This window comes from Gymnoscopelus braueri, assembly GCF_963280865.1.
Source record: "Gymnoscopelus braueri genome assembly, chromosome: 12".
In the NCBI taxonomy this organism is placed as follows: Eukaryota; Metazoa; Chordata; class Actinopteri; order Myctophiformes; family Myctophidae; genus Gymnoscopelus; species Gymnoscopelus braueri.
Window position 1 is genome coordinate 29,927,833 of NC_137614.1, and position 21,116 is coordinate 29,948,948.

General features: G+C 41.5%; 1 protein-coding gene across 1 annotated transcript in view; it reads right to left on the reverse strand.

Annotated features, from left to right (window-relative positions):
• Positions 1–6,671: 6,671 nt before the first annotated feature.
• The window catches only part of ntsr1 (neurotensin receptor 1 (high affinity)), a 55,818-nt gene continuing 41,373 nt past the window's right edge, over positions 6,672–21,116 (reverse strand). Inside the window, exons 3-4 of the mRNA XM_080444925.1 lie at positions 15,531–15,615; positions 6,672–8,242 (exon numbers count right to left, since the gene is read on the reverse strand). Of these exons, the coding sequence (XP_080301051.1) occupies positions 7,984–8,242; positions 15,531–15,615 (344 nt within the window). The 3' untranslated portion in view covers positions 6,672–7,983. The remainder of the gene's footprint in view (positions 8,243–15,530; positions 15,616–21,116) is intronic.

Here is a 21,116-nt window from a genome sequence, read left to right on the forward strand (position 1 = left end):
TTGCCTTCGAATAAAATAATATTTGATACACAGAATTATCACTCACACATTGCTGGTTATAGAGAACTTTAAATTACAACGCTTGTGTTCTGGATTAATTAAACTGAATGATCTGGTATGGTTATAGCAAAGGCAGATCAAACCACATTGTATTTGTCTTTGATAAGCTTAACTGGCAACTGCTGATAAAAACCACACCTCCAGGCGTAAATAAGGGAGTCGGCATAATGTATTGCGGGTAACGCCGCCGTATACATACATATTTGTCTTTTAAATCAGTCCACATCAACACCTTGGGATGAAGAAAAGTGAATGAAAACACAAAATATTTAATTTGGGCTTAAAATATACCTAAGTCCACGAGTTTGGAATTCTCTAGACCAAAAATAGTTGATAATTGAGTATATTATAGACACTACAGACACAAAACTAAATACATGTTTATTTATGTATTCATTTTTGGGCGGTGAAACCGCCCCTATAAGTGAGATTTGGAAAAATGTACATTTTCCTGCGCTGTGATCTGGGCCCAGGAAATTTGTACAATTATCCTGCGCTGTGATTGGCCAATCACAGTCTATTCAGGACTGTGATTGGCCAGTGTCACATGACACATGTGCATAGCCCTATATAAGCAACCATAACTTGAAAAAAAACAAAAATTTGTTTTTTTCAAGTTATGGTTTTGTCCATCATAAAGAGTGTTTCAATAAATGTATTTATCTTTTGTACATCATTGGTTGACTCCATTCAGTATTGTGGTTAGCTAGGAAGACACCGCCCACTTCACACAGGGTGTGATTTTTTTCATTTATTTTGATACCTTGACATTTGTTGTGAGTTTGATACAGCTTTCAGGGTATGTGTATTTTTCCTTCCAGTTATTCACCAAGGAACTCTTTATGAATCAATAGTATGAAGAATGCATGTGCTGTAACCTGTGTTATTTTGTGTGCAGTCAATACTTAGACCACAGGACCTTTAAGATATAAAACATTTCATCCAACTTTCATCCAAAATGTCAACTACACATATGAGAGATGGTAATGTGTGTGCGAGCGCGTGCATAATGCGTGTGTGAGAACCATCTTTCTTCATGGTTATAGTGTACTTAACACTACACAGTGTTACAAGATGGCGTTTCAGAATCAGTGGGCTGCGAGTCCCTAGGACCCAAAAACAGATAGTGAGATGTTTCCACACTGTATTGAGGATTTTTTTCTTATTTAACATTTGAAGTGTGCCATGTTTCATCCCATGTGCCTTGTATTTAAAGAGCACACTGCTCTCTGGGCAGCAGATGTATAAACTCTGTGATTGACGTACCTTTTATCAAGCTGTTAATCTTCATGGGTGCGCTTCAGAAAAGGTCAAACATGGCCATGCTAAGAGCAGCATTTGTTTGTTTGTATGCATGTGTGAGAGGCTTTCAGAGAACCATCAACTCTTTGCGCGTGTGTGTGCGTGTGTGCGTGCGTGTGAGAGAGAGAGAGAGAGAGATTCAACCTGGATTGACATGGGATGAAGAGAAACAACATAATTGTATTAGGGTACAATCATTATGTGTATTCACTACTTTATTTACAGTGAAATTAAATAACATGTTTTCCAAACATATTACATACTGTGGATTGTGGAACACTGTCAATCTGAATCACATGGGGATAAAGATGAATAGAAACATACTGAGATATTGTGCCAATTTATTTATTTATATATATATATATATATATATATATATATATATATATATATATATATATATATATATAATATATATATATATATATATATATATATATATATATATATATATATATATATATATATATATAGAAAGAGGTCCATATGTTACACACTTTTGTGCATCTGCCCATTAGCCTGCCAGGTCCATTAAGCAGCCTGAGCTGCAGCAGACTAATGTGCATGGATCCATCAATTTCATTCAAGTCCAACTTTAAATGGACACATATTTCATCCATTGGGCTTTTCTGGTTTGGGAGTCTGTGAGATAAACAAAGTTCTACTATAGAGTATGTACAGTGACTTCACAGTACAACATATAGAGAGATATACAGTATAGAAACACAAAGACATATTGAACAACATAGCAATCAAAGTTCTCTATTAAATGCACATCATGAAAATACTGTCCAATACAATGATTTCATGGTGCAGGGCCCAGTTCACTAGTTTTCAAATAGTATTTAGCAAGAAAAATCATTCAGTCTCGTGGCAAATCTTTGACCTGAAATGAGTGTCAAAACCCGACAAGATGAAATGACAGGGTCAGTTCAGATTAAAGATTCAAAACAGAATGAAACTGATGAGTTTTTTGTGAATAAATCAAATGCTGTATGATTGTAAACATTCTAAAACTGTCCTGTTCAAATATAGATTTGCGATGGGACAAAACATCTCACATCAAAACAATGAGCATAAATGTGTTTGTTTTTTTACTTCCATCAACTTGCAATTGTGCAACAAGACTTCTAATGGCAGTTTCACCTCTATGTCTATCATGCAGTAAGCTAGTGCTACAAAAGGTAATGCAGTAGAATCTAATTCAAATACTAAATACACAGACTCAGAGGTGAAAGTGCTACTGATCAACCTTTCAAACAACTTGGTCAAAGAGCTTATTTTCCAACAATAGCACCAACCAAGGAGCCAAAGTTCAATTTGTTCATCTGTTAGACCAGTATATGTACTGATTCACTCTCATAATCTATTAAGAGACCACGAGTATTGAACGTAATGAGAATTGGATGAGGAACCTAAGGTAGGGCTAGACTCATGGTGGGGGTGTAGTCTCAGGACCTGACGGCCATAGGTGCTCTACTCTGGGAGCGGTCGGTCGTCTCGGCTCCATCACTCCTAGATAAATAAAGATAGAAGGAGGAGCGAGAATTGAGGAGGAAGGAGGCGGTTGGGGTGGAGGAGGACTCCTCCTTAGCCCGTACCACTTGCTAGAGGACATGCCGTGCCTGCCTTGACGACCTTGCAGCATTATGCAAAGGCTAAAATGTTATGTAGACAGATGCCAGGTTATGTGTAGACTTGGCATCCAATACTGTGTACATTTTAAATGTACAAATTATTGGTCTTTTGATATTATGCTGTTTAGACTGATGATAGATTATTGCTTTAGCTATGATCCTAGATTACTATTTCTATGCATTTGATGTATTACCTTGCTTACTGTAAATCGCTCTGGTCTGGATTAAGAGTGTCTACTAAATGCCTAAAATGGGAATTGAAAACTACGCTAAGCAGTGTTCACAGGTCAGTTGAGCAATCGCAGGTGTATTTATACTGTGGTGATGGCAACGAGGATTGGCTGTGAGATAAGTGAAGGCAGGTGTAGTTGATAAGGTGATTGCGGAAGGGGAGTGGTCGAGATAAATTGAGGGTAGTCTACTAGTCTCCACTCCTGAACTTGCGTTGATCACAACTTCATTTTATGTTCTTTTCCATATCTGTTTTGACTCATATCTCCTGGTCATGTGGACATGAGATTTGAATAAGTACACGCCAAAACAAATTGGGCATACAGTGTCTTAATAAGTGTCTTAATAAAGCAATGAACGTCACAAGTACAGTATTTCAGTATGCTTACGCAGATGAGAGTGATTCAGTAAATGCACCAGTCAAACACATTAAAGTCAATCCTAAAATACGTGTTAGTATAACATAACAACATCTCTTTAATATAAAAGTGAGGAAAAAGCATGAGTTGTACATAACAATATTAACACAATATTACCACATACAGTATGTGTACAATCATTCGCCCAGCTGATTCAGCCGTGGCACTGGTATTATAACTCTGGGCTCTTGTAACTCTGGGCTCCATTGAGTTTCATTAGCAGCAAGCGTGTGGTCTTGTTTTATGAATGAACTAGAGTCTCAGTGTTTTTGCCTACAGCCAAATATATTATCCTCTCAGAATCAAAGGCTCCAGTGCTGCTGACTCAATCCTTTTAAGCTGTGGTAACAGCACTTCAAAACACTGACACTGATCACTAATACTCTGACTGTCTACATGCTGACACTGATCACTAATACTCTGACTGTCCCAAACTGGGGGTTGGGGTCCCCAGATGATTAGCTTAATGTGCAACATTGTTTTCTCACTCAACAGTAAAAAACAGCAACAACAACATACAGTTTAAGTGTATACAGGGTATCTGCACATTTCTTAAGTTACAATTAAATGACTTTTAAGACCGTTTTAATACCAAATTGGGCAAATATTACATAAGAAAGAAGCAAACATTGTGAAAATAGCCGATCTACAAGCTCACAATGCTCGTTTGGCTATTTTCGCAACATTTGTCTGTGGAACCGAGTCAAACTAAATGTAATGCCTACAATTCCAAGTGTATGTAAATATATGTGAATGTAGTTCAAATATATTATTTTGAAGGGCCGCGGGCTGAAAAGTTAGGGAACCCTTATTGGTCTACATGAAGGTAAACTGATAGAAACACTTTTAAGTGACAAAGCTTGCTTTCTAAGTTGCAGTGATACGTTCGGCCCATAGCGATTGCGATTGGATGCGTCACCAAATTACGTAGTTACGTGGATTAGTGAGTGACGTCACTGTCATGTGACAATTGTTGACGTTACGTTGGCTGCGCAGCGATGTTTCAAAGACCGTCAGCGCACACTGCTTTGGTTGTGTATTGTTTCTTTGTTATTATTATAACTCAAGAAAATGTCTGAAACACAGTCAAACTTTATTATACGCTCTCAGCTCTGAGAAGTGACTCGTCTTCTGTCACATGACATTCTCTATCTCCCAAAGCCCCATGGCCCACAGCGCTCCCTTGAGGCACCTACAGTAAGAGCGATTACAGTTGAATTGAAGTGTACTGGGTTACGAAACAACTTTACTAACGTGAATGCTGGCCGGCGGGGGGAGGGCGTTTTTGGAATGTGACATTAGGTGCACACAGCATACAGTACGATGTGTGCACACTGCATTACATATGCACAAACAAAATAACTCCTACATCATACCCTCTCTCATTGAAACACATGGACTATATACATACAGACACGCATGCATATGTGCATGAAAGTTACCACCTGGATTTGAACCCCAGACTCCCCCTCGTTGGCCAGGGCAGATATTTGTCTTCTGGCCATCAGGCAGGGCTACTCTCCTACATACACACCCAGACATATTTACATATAATCACACACACACACACATGCGTGCGCGTGCTCCAGAGCACACACACACACACACACACACACACACACACACACACACACACACACACACACACACACACACACACACACACACTCACACACACACGTAGTGGAACAGGTAACGGATACAGCTCATCATTCTCCCATCTTTTGCAAAGGTAGCAGAAACAAGAAAGAGGCCATGATTCACCATGTTCATTCATGTGATCCTCCACGCCTCCTTGTGTGTGCTAATGCATCGCCAATGTCTCAGTACTACACGTACACCATTGCCCGTCCTTTTTACTCTTAATTGAACTGCAGTGGTCCCCAGATCTCTCCACTAAGCCTTGAGGCAGGAACTGTGAGTGAGCTGGATACACTGCGTGCATTTTGAGTGCTCTTCTCTCTCTGCCTCCATAGACTCAAAAGCACAAAATGGGATATTGCACATGTAGAAAGTGTCCCTTTTTGCCACAATTGACACCTTCACTATTTACAGATATTCACAGTGCATATGTTTGATTACAGTATGTCCACCCCCTGATAACGGCTGTCAAAAGAAAAGAAAAGGAAAAAAAACCCTGGCGCTAGATCTGAATGTAGAAATAAGTACCATACATATTCATACCTTCTATCTATTCATGTGGCAGTTGCACAAACCAGTTTGGACGTTCCAAGCCAGACATCGCTACTGGAGGTCACATGGCTTCAGGTAGCAGGTTCATACTGACATACTGTATGAATGCATCTACAGCTGGGTATTTTTTTCTATTTCTCTATGTAACTTCCTCCATATACAGTATGAGGGAGATTTGACATTCACAGTTGAAGGCTATTATGATGGCCGATCTACTTTTTTTCTCGCCTATATAGTTGATCGAACTTGTAAAGAGTAAAAACCTTATTCCCCGCAGTTGCAATGACCAAGGCTCAGCTCAGCTGCATCTAAAGCCTTACATACGTAGCACCAGTGTCTCACACTGAAAATAGCCGATCTACAAGCTCACACGTGTCGAGGTCATCCTCGGATGAACCATTCAGCAGTGTCTCCAGTCCAGTCATCTCGATCGTCCATACATCTTTATTTAGTACGTCAGCATAGGTAGGTGTGGGATGCCCTTGTGGTCGATGCTCGTGTGTTGGCTCCCATAGCACAAGTTTGCTGGCTGGGCGCTCACGTTGTGAGCTCGTAGATGCAATTTCCCGGCGCGAGAAATGGTGCACAACTTAGTATAAATCAGGCTTAACCCTAACCCCCCTGTCTGTCTATCTATCCGAATGGTTTTCAGGCAATGGGCCTCATTCATAACCTCACTCCGTCAAATGGAAGAAGCTTGCGACACACATTTTGTTTCACAGCGTACTTGCATCTGAGACTCCGGTCGCAGAATCGATGACAGACGGAGTTTAATTTTTTCAAGCTACTAGGCAGGTGATTGGATGATCCCGCCCCTAGCAGCCGCTGATTGGTTCGAATGCGCAGCAGTTCGGACAGCTTTACTCTGTGAGCAATCCCAGACCCTCCTTCCTGAAACCAAATGCAAATGAGATTTCCGGAGGGAGGGGGGTTTACCAGGCTACCTCATTCACTAAGCTGTTCGTAAATAGTGTGGGAATAAAGTGAGTAAAGGGGTGTGTATCACAGGTGTATCTCATTTTTGTCTGAAAGTCACGAGCATGCTCCTGTGTTGATCATCCATGCCCCATTTAACACCATAAAAGGGAACCGGAAATAATAATTCAGCTCTAAATGCGTTGACTGAAAATAAATAAAAATCTGTTGAATTAACATCATATCTATAATATGCATCCAAGCAATAGATTGTTTGACATATTTTTCTTTTTTTCATGTGTTTGACAAATGTTGGGCGCATAATTTTTTTTTTGAGGTTTGACTCTATTGTAATTGATTTTGCATGAAGAATAAGGCATTCTAATGGCATACGCAAGCTTTGTTCCCAAGTCTACCTCCGAGCAGACGTGAGAAAAAGTCAAAATTCACAATAAAACAATAAAAGATTGATGAATCAGGCTCTTAACGCAGGAATTCGCGTAAATGCCGTTAAGAACAAAATATGGACGTAAACGAGCTTAGTGAATGAGGCCCATCGTCTTCATACTGCACCAACGAAAGTCGAATTCAGACATGCCCACCTCTGTAATTTGTGTAAGTTTTCTCTCTGCACTCATAGCTGATGGAGACATTAAATATGAGCTTGGACTGGTTACACAGAATAAACACTTACTGTCCAGAGCCAGGCAGAGAGGACATAATGAGGTTTATAGAGGTTTATAACTTCGTGTTCAAAATATCTAGACATAAACACTGATGGCAGCGTATAAGAATTTGTATTGTACAGTATAAACAATGACTGTGACTGGTCGTATAAATGACAACAATATTTACAGGCTTTAACAAATGTTAAATAGTCCTTCTTTCTTTCTTAATTCGTTCTTTCTCTCTCTCTCTCTCTCTCCCCACCACCTTCCCTCCCTCCTTCCTTAGTCACACATTCTTAATCTGGAGCAAACTCAAGTAATGCTAGATGGACGTTAACACTGTTCCTCTGAAATAAAATGTTTGCTCAGAGATAACGCCGCCAGCGGTTTCCATAACAACCTCGAGTGACCAGAGTGGAGCTGACACCCGAAAGATGGCAGTTTTTTCCCCCAATCGCCCGACTCGACCAATACAGTCCTCATCAGCGGCAACTGATGAGGACTGTATGTGTGTGGAAGTGGAAGTGAAGTTTACAGTATGATAACCGATGACAAGAATCAGTAGGCGGTCTCCTTGATGATGTTGGTGGAGAGGGTGTGGTTGCTGGAGATGCTGAGGGAGTGGCGGGTCAGGGTGCGGCGCGGCCCCAGCGGGCGGCGGTGGCGGCAGGGCAGGCAGAAGTAGCGGAGCGTGTTGAAGAAGACCTGGCGGTACGTGGCAGAGACCAGGTTGTAGAGGACCGGGTTTATGGCAGAGCTGACGTAGAACAGGACGTTGGTCAGCATGTAGAAGTAGTGGTAGAAGTCATACATGCCACTGTTGGAGGGGGACAAAGAAGAGAGGGGCAGTTAGGAGGGCGGCCAGAATGTGTCCGTCATGTGAGCTAAAAGGTAAGCACTGTAAGTAAGTAGCCATAGGAGCTAATGGTTCCCGAGCCATGTGGCAGGAGCCCATCAACTGTTTCTGTAGCGTGAGGATATACAAGTACATCCCACAGCCATGATGAACAAGTACTGTACATGCCCTGGACACGATGCTAGTATAATCCATCCCTTTTGATGCCGAGAGCAATATTTTTATAGTCTTCGGTATGACCCGGCCAGGTAATTGAATCCCGATCTCCCAATCTCAGGGCGGACACTCTAACCACTGAGCTGGTGACCTAAAAGGTGCCTGATTTCAATTCCTGCCACACTGTACAATTCTGTGTTCATTTAACTGTGACCAAATTGTTAAGGTGAGTGAGGAATTGGACCCAAACACAGTATGACTCGAGGCAGCCAATTGGTTCAACTTAAATGGTTTATTCAAATAACAAAACTTGTTCCGAAAACTGGCAAAACGTAAGCATGGACAAATATCCGGTTTCCAAAGGCTTAGAGCCCAACCACAAACTCTCATGACAAACAAGCCGGTAACAGGCTAAACAAAAGGCACCAAAATACATGCTCACACTAACAGAGAACAACTCTAAGCACACAGGGGAGTATAAATAGACAAGGACTAACTAGACACAGGTAGCCGCTAGGGTATTATCAGGATGCAGGTAATTAGGGTTAACAATAATCAGGGTGGTGAAACAAGACAGGAGGACACCAGAGCAATACTACAAAATAGGAGGCACAAACACCTGGGGAATCAACAAACAACCAGAATTACAAGACTAATACAGAACATACAGACTAAACATGACTAAACACCTAAACCAAACAGGGAACAAGAACAGGACAACATTTTTTTTTCCGAGGCTGAAGATATAAATGTCCAGGGCTTGATGAGCATACTTCAGGGCAAGCTCTATGATTCTGGTGGCCCTAAGCTAAAGAAAATGTGTGGCCCCCCCACAAAACAATCCCAGCGCAACCACCAAATTAAACGCACGCACGCACGCACTCGCACACACACACACACACACACACACACACACACACACACACACACACACACACACACACACACACACACACACACACACACACACACACACACACACACACACACACACACACACACACACACACACACACACACACACACACACACACACACACACACACACACACACATTGATGGACAAGTAAATTAACAACAAACTCAAGCTATATGATACTGTAATATGGATGATCCATGTGCAGCGGCTGCTCCAAAATATTTCAGTAATGCCCCTGAAAAGATTAAAGGTCAAATGTATTTTACAGGCCTATTTATTAACCACACAACAGATGTCATTGTATCCAAATTGTCCAAATAAATTTATATTAGAATCTATAAAAATACAATTTATTACAGCTAGAAAGCAAAGGGTTAGCCCAAAAGTATTTGGGCAATTTGGAAATTGTTATGTATTAAAATAGCAAATCATAACACAAATAATTCAGTTAAAATCAATATTACATTCAGTACTTTATAACCAGCTTGTCAGTTTAAAAAAATATTGTGGCTATGTTCAGATTAACTACTGTAGTTGCAAATCAAAACTTTAATATCGTAAGAAACATTGGTACTGTAGGTAGGTTAGCTGACAAACAAGCAAAGCTAGCTTTACAATGAAGGAGGTAAACATTATGCTTATAATCTGACTCTGGTTATCTAACAAGCAATTAACTAACTACAGGCCTAATATACTGGAGATTGATAGACTAGACTAGGGAAGTTGCTGAAGGAGGGAGGGGGAGGGATGCATTCAACTGCATGTGGCTTATTATAAAAGCATTCTGTTATGAAATCGTTTTGTTTTATTACATATTAAAATAATGACGCCAGTTTTGGCGCAGTAATGACGCCAGTTTTTTTTTTACGCCAGTTTTTTGATACATAACATAATTACAATTATGTAAATAAATAAAGAAAGCTTATATTGCCTATAGCAGCGGCATACTGTGACACAAATGGAATATGGTTTCATTTGTAAATGACCATATTGGATGAATGAACACTGAAGGATAAATGAACACTGATTCTATTGTGCACAGATGATGTTGCACACTGTATGCTGTTCAGGAGGCCTTGAGCGAGACACCTAATGACCTGCTCGCTCATTATAAAGCATTCTGGGTAAGAGAGTTGGCTAAATACTGTATGAGAGTGAGATGTATTATGACTAGGCCTATTACTGTGTGTGTGTGTGTGTGTGTGTGTGTGTGTGTGTGTGTGTGTGTGTGTGTGTGTGTGTGTGTGTGTGTGTGTGTGTGTGTGTGTGTGTGTCTGGGGGGGGGGGGTCATAAGACAGGTCACATTGATGTCATGCAGTTGGCGGAGGTAGCTGACCGCATTCTCAAAGGACAATTCATCACACAGCCTCATGTACGAAGCAACTCTATTTGCATGTAAATCTGCCTTGTTGACAGAGACAAAATATGGACAAATAATTTACGTTATGGGGCACTGAAGCCAAGTAGGGGTGAAAAGTTGACAGCTGACAGGGGCCCGTAAAAGATGTCACAGTTTATTATTTTATTGTTTAATAAATATTGAGGGTCCGTTATGATGTGTTCTCACGGGGGCCCAGAATTCCAAGTGGCTGCCCTGCTTCTTGGGCTCCTTCTTTCGTCTATCACAAAGCAAACAAATAAAAGGAAAAATCCAGGCATCTATAACCACAGAAAATATATACAGCTGACATTGCTGACATGTTGGTGTCAGTCCCCAAGGCCGAAAACTGGTAATGTTGGAAGATTGAGTTTTATATGTAAGGCCCATTGACATGAGAATTGAGAAGCCAACCGACTCCAGAGTTTAATTGCACATTCTCAGCTCATATAAATATAAATAAGTACAAACAGTGAGAAACTGTTTGAAAAAAGTATGAAAGGATGCTTCGTTTATCAGTAATAACCACAGATAGTACATTATGTGCAGACTAAATCTGCTTAATGTGATTACGCGTTGCTCACTTGAGCCTTTCTCTGGGAACATATCATTCAACGACATTAATAAACTGATCTTCGGGGAAATGTTGCCAAGTTCATAAGCTTCTTGTTGGCTTCTCTTGCATGTTTTCAGTGCCTTCATGGCTATGAGCGAGAGAAGAAGATACAAATAATAGACTGGAATTACATCGAATAATCGTTATTAATAGCAGTAGAATCATCGACTTAGATTTTGGGCAGTCATGCACATCCCTAGTACCTATATCCCGACTTCCAAGAGGATAGAGAAAGGACAAAACTCTGCACCCTCGCTCCAAGCTCCTCATCCTTGCTTTTACCTCCACTCACAATTTTATCATTCATGCAAAAACAACTACAGCAAATAAGACTGTAAATGTAGTGTTTCACTGGGAGGAAAGTTGGGTTAGTTTGTGAAATGTTACCTTTAGTCAATTTGATGATTGGAAACAAGTCATTATTCATGATGAAGTATAGTGCTACTGTATGTGTCCATTACGTCCATCAACACAGCAGAAACATTTAAAGATTTTGAAATCCTTGATCCCTGTTTAATTTCAATTGTTTAATCAACCTGGAAGATTTCCCAGCCAAGCAAGCAGTTCTCCTTCACAACAGATGTCGCAGAGATCACATGTCGCAGTGATTAGTCCCAGTCAGGCGGGGCATTTTACAGGTTTTTGGAAGGACAACCTAGCCGGTGAAACAAATAAATGGAGGCCTGAAGGACACAGGTGTCTGGGATTCTTTCTGCTCCATGCCAGATGCTGTGGCAGTACTATTACCAAGGGTCTATGATGCAAAGATCACATCGTTATGAAGCTATTACATCAATTTATACAGCTATGGTCAAGGTGTCTCTGTTTACTGCGTGAAGTTTGCAATTATATATTTCCCCCTGCAGTGCAAAATCCTCAGTGTTGAAGAGATATTTCACTTTCAAACATGTTTGGAGTCATTTTTAGGTCTACTCAGGCTTTTGTGAGCACCCCAGACAGTTTTTAAGTTGCTTGATTCAGTATTTAGATATTTGATATTCATTTTATCAGACACGCGTTACACACCCCCTTCCTATACAAACCCATTGTAACTTCAAACTCCATTTTAACCATGTTAGATTCATTGAAAACACCCGTCCTTGGTTCTGGTGACTGATATTGTCATTCTAATGCGTGAGGGGGCAGTGTTTTTTCAATTACTTTTTCAAGTAATTTTTTATAATGTTGTAAAAAAAATTAAATGAAAAAAAACACAAAAAGCCAGATGAGACGGACCCCAAAAATGTTTGAAAGTGAAATATCCCTTTAATGTCACTCTGAGAGAGTACAAATGAATACATTAACATGCAACGATGCAGTGAGAATGAATTTGTATGATTATAGTGCTTTTGATTAATTGATTGATTCAATACTTTATTAATCACAAAATGTAAACAGCACGGAGGAACAGAAAAACTGTTTGGCTCAAAGGATAACACAAAAAAAAATCCTGGTCAACAGAGAGTGGGGAGAACAAGATTGAAACAAGTGTATTACCTCTCATTTCAAAAGGATTTAATATCTATCTCCACTTGTAGTTTTCTGACAGATGCTTTTTCAGGCCACTAATGGCCATCATTTGGCCCTTCAAATGGTTGTCAATCTTAACTAAACCAACATGCTGTTATTTTCCTAAAAGCACGCTTTTATAGGGACAGGAATACTAATGGAGACATCATTATAAAAGTTGTTTAAATTATTTCAGTGCTATGGAGCTTATGGTGGAAGAGACTGGACCTTATTTGACTTACTTGTACAGTATGTCCATTCTTTTCATTGTCAGTGTACGTTTACAGTTAGTCTACAATTTCTTTGCATGTTTGTGTGATATGGACCCTCTGTAGTGTCAGCAATACCACTATCAATCAGTCAACCAATCAATGTGTAAATTGGACAGTGGGTTTGTATTTCAAATGTGGTTTTTTAACATTTTAGATTTTGTTTTTTCTGCATTGAGGGGATATAGCTTGCAGCAAAATTACAATAACAAACGATAAAACAGAAGTAATGCAGATTACATTAATCTGGAACCGAGGTGGAGAAGGGATGGAGTAATAGAGGTGTTCGGCCAGATCTCCACTTAGAGGAAGACAAGAAGGACACAGAGGGGGAAGCTACAGGTTTCAAGTTTAGTTGTCACATAATGATAAATGAGTAGCAGCCACTGTGGCAATGAAATGCTTGTACGTCAAGCTTCCTCATGGTCAAGTGACATAGAAAATCTGTATGTGGGTGTGAGAGGGAGGGAGAGTGGGGGACCGCGTGTGTGTGTGTGTGTGTGTGTGTGTGTGTGTGTGTGTGTGTGTGTGTGTGTGTGTGTGTGTGTGTGTGTGTGTGTGTGTGTGTGCGCACGTGCATGCGTGCGTGTGTGCGTGCGTGTGTGGTGCGTGTGTGGGATGTGGGAGTAAGGGTTTATGAGTTCAAAATCTTTCCTGTGGACAGATGCTATCCTTGAAGCTGTTGGTTCAGTGATTGAGGTCAAACAGGTTATTGTATAGACAGCAGAGCAGACAGACCGGGTGGAATAAAGTAGATCAGCTACAGTAATGTCCAGGTGCGAAAGACACGGTGAACAAACATCGATTTTTATGCCTGTGTGTGCATGAGCATCTCAATGTTTACGTGTGTATGTTCAAGTGTGAGCGGCAAGAATGAGAGTGCCCTGTGCATGAGGTTTAGACTGCTTTTCATTCTGTTCAAACAGGCTCTACTGCTCCCTCTCTGTTTCACTCTCTCACACAACCAAGCACAGAATGCATGTTATACATGCGCATTTCTTTTCTCCTATCTATATAGATACAACACAACGCATGAGCGAGTGATTCAGTGTATGTCAATGTCACGGCACTGCAGTTAACAGGATGTTGCTTTGAGGGCACCTGTCTCCATCTGGAAGACGGCAAGACAGGAAGACACTAATCACTGTCTGTCTCTCCATTGCTTTATTTTAGTTTCTTTCCTGTTTACTCTCTCTCTCTCTCTCTCTCTGTTTGTGTACAGTTTGAGATTAGACTAGATTATTTTAAGAGGGGCAGCACAGTGGAGAGAGGCAGGACTTTTCCTGGGTCACAGAGTGAGGGGATCATTATATACTCACTAGCCCCACTTGAACCTATGACGTTTAGCTGTCAATTGGCACAGCGTGGCCTCTGTAGGGGCTAATCTAGCAAAAAGGCTGGATGGATCGGCACCAAATGTCTTGTGCTGTAGTCCAAGGAAGTACCTCCATGAATTTCACATACTGTATATTGTATATTTTTCTTGTTTGTGTAATAACTTGCTGCATGATTTCAGGGATCTCAACAGTATTATATATATAAAAGATGTCAGCTGGTGGCTCTTCCAAAACAATGCAGTAAAAGGCATTTGTAAGTCACTCCAATCAGTCCTTCTCGAGCCAATTCCAGTCCTTGGCTGATGCTCATGGGAAAACATGCTGCACTCTCTTCTTTTGACCGATGTTCGTCCAATTTGAGTGATTGAGTACAAATTGAGTTACAATTGCCCTGTTTGGCTCCTGGTTTCTGCATTTATATTGCTTCGACATCTGTCTCTTCTTTTATAGAGAACGGAAGAGAGAGGGTTTCCCGGTACTGGCATTATGTTGACTGAAATGGTCTGTCTGATCTAATCAAGGAACTGATATACAGTATAGTTACATTTAGAGGGCTTAATCAGTACAGGCAAGAGAGACTCCGAGGCACAGAGAGTAATTATACTTAGTTGCGTGCAGGTGTTATAAAAAATAGGCAGTCTACAAGTTCGTATCGAGCTTGTAAATTGGCTATTTTTGGTGAAGAGATATGCTGTAGATAGAAAAAAGGAGGGGGTCTAGTATAGACTCCTGGGGGAGCCCGGTCAATGACGCATATAGGGTGCAAGTGGTTAAGAAATAGATCGAGAGTGGAGGAAAAGCGAATTAGGATGATAAATGAGGTCTATCTAATGTGTGTAGCAGCCTCTGTGTCAGGCCTGTGTAACGTATCCTTTCTGTGATGACTATATCGGCAATATTGTATGTGTGTATGTGTCTGTGTGTTGCATGTGTTCTTTTTTTTCATGGACTGTATGTGTCTGTTTAGTGGCAGTGTGTATGGTCAGGAACTAAAAAGGTAGATTAAGCAAGAGACCAGAAATATCCTAAGCAACAAGAGATCGCTTTGTAAAAGGGATACTCACTCTGACCAGTTGGAGACGTAGCAGAACATGAGGCGTCGAGCGTGATAGGGCAGCCAGCAGACCACAAAGGCTATGACCACCGCTCCTAGAACAGGTGGATGAGGAGAGAGAGAGAGAGAGAGGGAGAAAGAGAGAAAGAGAGAGAGAGAGAGAGAGAGAGAGAGAGAGAGAGAGAGAGAGAGAGCGAGCGGGAGAGGGGTAGAGAGAGAGGAATTAGAAGAGAAAGAACAACCATCTGGACCCATAAGGCTCCATTTTTACACAAGCACTTGTAGGAATTGCAAGAGAACATAACCACAACTTTTCGCTATGAGCACATAAGACAGGGGCATACAGCATACTGCAGGCAGCAGGCATAGTTATATATTAGATTTATTTTTGTTCTGCCTCTAAGCCAAACGAAGCGTACCTGTGACGTGTGAGTGGGATTGAAATGTTGTGTAAGCAAAGCTAATCGATATTTAAAAGGGTATCCGCACTGCGTGGAGGAGAAGGTGTTAGAACGTGTGGAGCCCACGAGGGAAGACAGTGGCCAAAGAAATCGCAGAGAAAGAAAGGGCAATTTGATCTCAAGTCCGCTTGAGTGATATGTCAACTTAATGGCGTCACACAAGTGTTAGTAAAAGCGAGCGTACAACATTTGAATTATTAAAACCTAAGAACATCATTACAGCGATTCCCGGTGGGCCGGTCGGTATGTGGGCCGACCAAGTCAAAACAATGTTATATTTTCTGCCAGAATTGATGCCCTATCGAAGTCTAATAATAATAATAATAATACCTGGGATTTATATAGTGCTTTTCTGAATACTCAAAGTCACTTTACAATGCTAATCTAAGTGGAACACAATCAAAACAAAACAACTTTAATAAGAAAAAAAACAGAGAATAAAAAGTTAAAAAGGCTGCAGAAGGCCAGGGAATAAAACAAAAGTCGAGACTAGGGTGGTAGGAGATCGGCTAGGTGGGAAAAGCAGTTCTGAAGAGGTGGGTTTTGAGGGAGGTTTTGAACACGGCAAGGGTGGGGGCGGTTTTGATGTGAGGTGGGAGTGGGTTCCAGAGGGTGGGTGCTGCAACGGAGAATGTCTCCACTGACCACTGCAGTCTGTGGCTGCAGTGGTCGTTTTGTGATTCCATCAGGAGCAATCAACATTTGTCATTTAATTTAACTTATGGGTTGACAGGCTGGTTTTGATATTACTAGAACTGGATCAGATTAATAAATAAAAATGCTAACAGGAATGAAATTGAAGATGAAAGATGTTGTAGTGCTTTATTGTCACGACTTTTGGGACAAGTTAGTCCTTGCATTGTGCACTTTAGCGACATAGATTTTCCCAGTACACTACAGCACAAATCAATGGTTCATTCTCAGCATGGTCTCCTCTCCTCTCCTCTCCTCTCCTCTCCTCTCCTCTCCTTCCTCTCGGGTGCTGAAATTGATCCCATCTTTGGGGTACTGATTAGGTCGACCATCTCTAAGCAACCAAAGGTCTTGAAGGGTGGGTTAAAAGCCCTGGCATTTGCACTTCAATTCACATTAGGAATTGGGAACCTTTTAGCTGTGCTATTGAGCTAGTTATTTCATTTCAACATTTTATTGGGAAATTGACTTCGGTGCAGTAATTTCCCACCCATTTTTCTCCTAATAGCCTTTAAAATCTTTCCCACTGGGGAACATTTTAGAATATAGAACACTCCCTCCGCCCTTCGCCTTCCTGCAATTATCTGATTGCGAGAATTGAACCAAATGGACCGAAACTGTACAGTTGAAGATATATTGTATTGTTTATCTTGTGAGAACCTGTGTAGTTATTGATCATCCTATACATGGGCGCTATTATGTAGCGCCCATGATAAGAAGATGATGTCAAGTTTCAAAGATACTAAGCAGGCTGGTCTGAAACAAAGAAAAGCTAAAGCAAAACATACACCTGTATTGTACAATTTGCAAATATCCACATATTGTATTGTGTGTAACATTTTCTTTTTCACTGAATACACCTTCAATTAGTTTTTAAGAGAGCTGTACAAAACAGTCAGAAGTGAAATAAGCAATAGCTATAGCACAGAGGGTTGTACTATTGGATGCACAGTTAGCAGCCACAACAAGGTCATACAGTGTGTTATCTAATAACTATGAATCCTTACTGCCACAGGCTAAATATAATGAAGAAAATATCTTGTCTATTATCATATTATACCAAGGGATGCACAATGTTTAAATTAAGAATTGAAACTAAATCTTACTGTGGATGGGAAAGGACATAGAGGCCGCATGGGACGGCAGAGGAAGGAAGGAAATGTGGGGGTTAAGTCAAATAGAGTGCAAACTAAGGTCAATCCTCTCCGTGAATTGAAAGAGACCTCCGTAGGCTATTTTAGACAACACAATTAAAAGTTCACTTGAAGCCATTTCTACTACAGTATTCTAGACAGTATCAGTGGAAAGAGACAGCGACAGAGAGCTGAGAGAGAACTATGTACAGTATAAGTATGTGACCAGAATGGCTTGAGCCACCAGGGCACAAAATCCACTATGATTCACACGTCGTTTATATGGATTCACACTCATACAGTAAAGTATATCTACCAAGGTCAAAGGAAGCACTGGAGAGTGATGGGGCAGTTCAGCTGCTGGACACTCTGTAGCTACTGGATAATACATGGCACACGCCCCTGGAAAACTTATAAGGAAGTTGTATTGGCTTCATAGCCATTACAAATGTCAGCATTTTCAAAGATCACCTTCAGACAAAGCCATAACCACTTTAAGCCTAATATCCATATACTGGTCATGTCATAATAGGCGAACATTTAGCGAAACTAGGCGAGAATAGCCAATCTACTAGCTCACAGCGGGTCATGTTTCGACTTGTTGTGAGGTTGTAGACCGGCTATTGTCGTGAAGACATTTGGTGCAGAGGGCAAAAAGTATGGGACCGAGTATGGACCCCTGGGGGATGCCGGTCAAAGAAGTACATAGGGTTTAAGTGGTTAATTTGAACTTTGCCGCAGGCTTTTTTCTCTCAAAGAAACTGAGAAAATGTCAGTTTACTTGCGTTTTCCGGCTCCCCTGGGGGCGATAAAGTCAAAAGGCCGAAATTACAGGAAGTCTACAACATCGTCAGTGATCATGGCACATTAAACCTGTTGCGAAACTGTTATCTTACAATACAAGACGCTGGTATGCCAACTGGTATGTCTGTCAGGATAGATTACATCAGCCTCTAACTTCCTATATAACATCCATGTCCCCTTTATGTTGGCAGGGTTCCTTGAATTTCTGGGGTTGAAACAACTTTAGGTTGGTAATTACAGCTTAGACATTCGTCACACAACACAGCGGCTCCTTGTCAAGTACCACACTCTTGGTTGATTTCTTTGCCAGAGTCCACATTAGTGATGATTACTACTGTACCTGTCAGAACTACAGTTAACCCATTAACCCATTAAGACCTGAGGCCGATTCTACAAATGCCATCTAAATCAGTAGTTCTCAAACATTTAGTGCCAAGCACCCCAAAATTGATATGGCCGCGGACCCCCATCTGAAAAGGTTTTGTGCCAGGGACCCCCAGAAGAGAAGTTTTACAAGCTCATCACTTCGTGCCGTTGTATATCTGCTATTTTTGAATATCCAACGCTAAAATCTAAAAGCTAGAATTTAGCATTCGACAGAATACGCTGTCAAAAGGACAATGTCCTGTCTGTTTGTTGTCTCAAGTTTGGGTTGGGGATGTGCATGTCGTTTTCCCTTTTTTCTGTTGTCTCAGAACTGACATGAACTTAAGAACTTAAGCGGACACGCTCCGAATGCAGACAAATGTGGTGGCGGTGGTGGGGGGTTAGGGTTGTGCAGGGTGAGAAAGATACATCAGTGGCAAAGAGACAGCAGCACCATGTTAAAGGGACAAAACTGGTACCGACTCATTTGTCTCGAGGGCGGACAAAGTGAAACAGTTAACATTTCCGCTAGATACCATCAGGGGGGCCACTTACATCATGTAATGCTAAAAACAGCTCAGTGAAAAGCATGGCCCGAAGCGCCACTGAAGGACACCCCTGGGAACATATAGATTTCAAATCCCTACGTTCCTTTACATACTCAGGACAGTGTTCTAATCCAACCCAAACAAAGCATTAGGGCCCACATAAATAATGTATACCGTTGTGAAAAATCTCTCGGGGAATCTATTTCACTGACGGCTACATGGGACGGAAATACAGTTGAGCTGCATTATGGGTGAAACTGTCCTTTGGTGTTTGTGTTGAGGCAGACTGTTTGCACTGCTCTTGGGAAGTCCATCAGCAGGCCGGTGGCAGAGCGGGAGCTCATTTGTCTGGGGTCTATTCCAGCACGGCAGCCGCCGTCCCCGTCGCAATCTGTCCTTGTCAGGGGCTCCCACAATGCACTCCCACACTGACCACCCTGGTCCCCGCGCAGACATAAAGACACATACCCATAAACACAGACGGGCACATAGGCATTACGCACATAAACAGACACAGACGTACACATGGGCATTCAGAAACATTCACAGCCAACACACACACACACACACACACACACACACACACACACACACACACACACACACACACACACACACACACACACACACACACACACACACACACAGTGACTCACTCACTCACTCACTCACTCACTCACTCACTCACTCACACACACACACACACACACACACACACACACACACACACACACACACACACACACACACACACACACACACACACACACACACACACACACACACACACACACACACACACACACACACACACACACACACACACACACACACACTACTTGACATTCCAACACCATAACGCTCTGCTCTGAGCCGTATATCACAAATGCTTCAGCCAAAAGCACCGCAGCCCTCCGCAAGACATTCAGATTTTACTTCGCCTCAGTTCAACTTTAGCTCTGAACTTCTCCGTTTCCCTATTCGGCCTGAATAGAAAACTTACGCCAGATTCATGCTGTACGTGGTTGTGTGCTGGTGTCGCACATGATAGCTGATCTACAAGCTCACTGTGCATCGTGCTGCGACGATGCGCAACCAATATGAATCAGGCGACAGCGTGCAGCGAGAATGCGTGGATACGGTCATTACGGTGAGGAGCTCTCTTGCCCTTTGAAGCTACTGAGGTGATGGGATCAAAGCCTCAGCCAGACCCTTTGCTTCATGTGCTTGTCCTGCTTTACGTGACTCAGAGCTCTCCATCACTCTTCATAAAGGAGAGACCATCGAGGAGAGTGGGGCTGTTCACTGTCATTTTAGGAAGCTAGCTCTGGGCAAAGTCTTATCTCTAAAAATAGTTAAAATTGCACTTTGAGGCTTTTCCGTCTTTTATCTGTGGGAAACTTATATTTCTCAAGGATGTACGTGAAGCCAGGCGGCTTAGCTGAGACTGGAAACGGCACTCTGGTGTTGGATTCGCCATGATGAAACTGCACACATAATTGCATAATTGTGGGGGTATTGATGGATAAATTATTACCCGTTAAAATCAACCTTTTGCTCTTTGCTCTCTCCCTCTCTTCTCACTATCTTT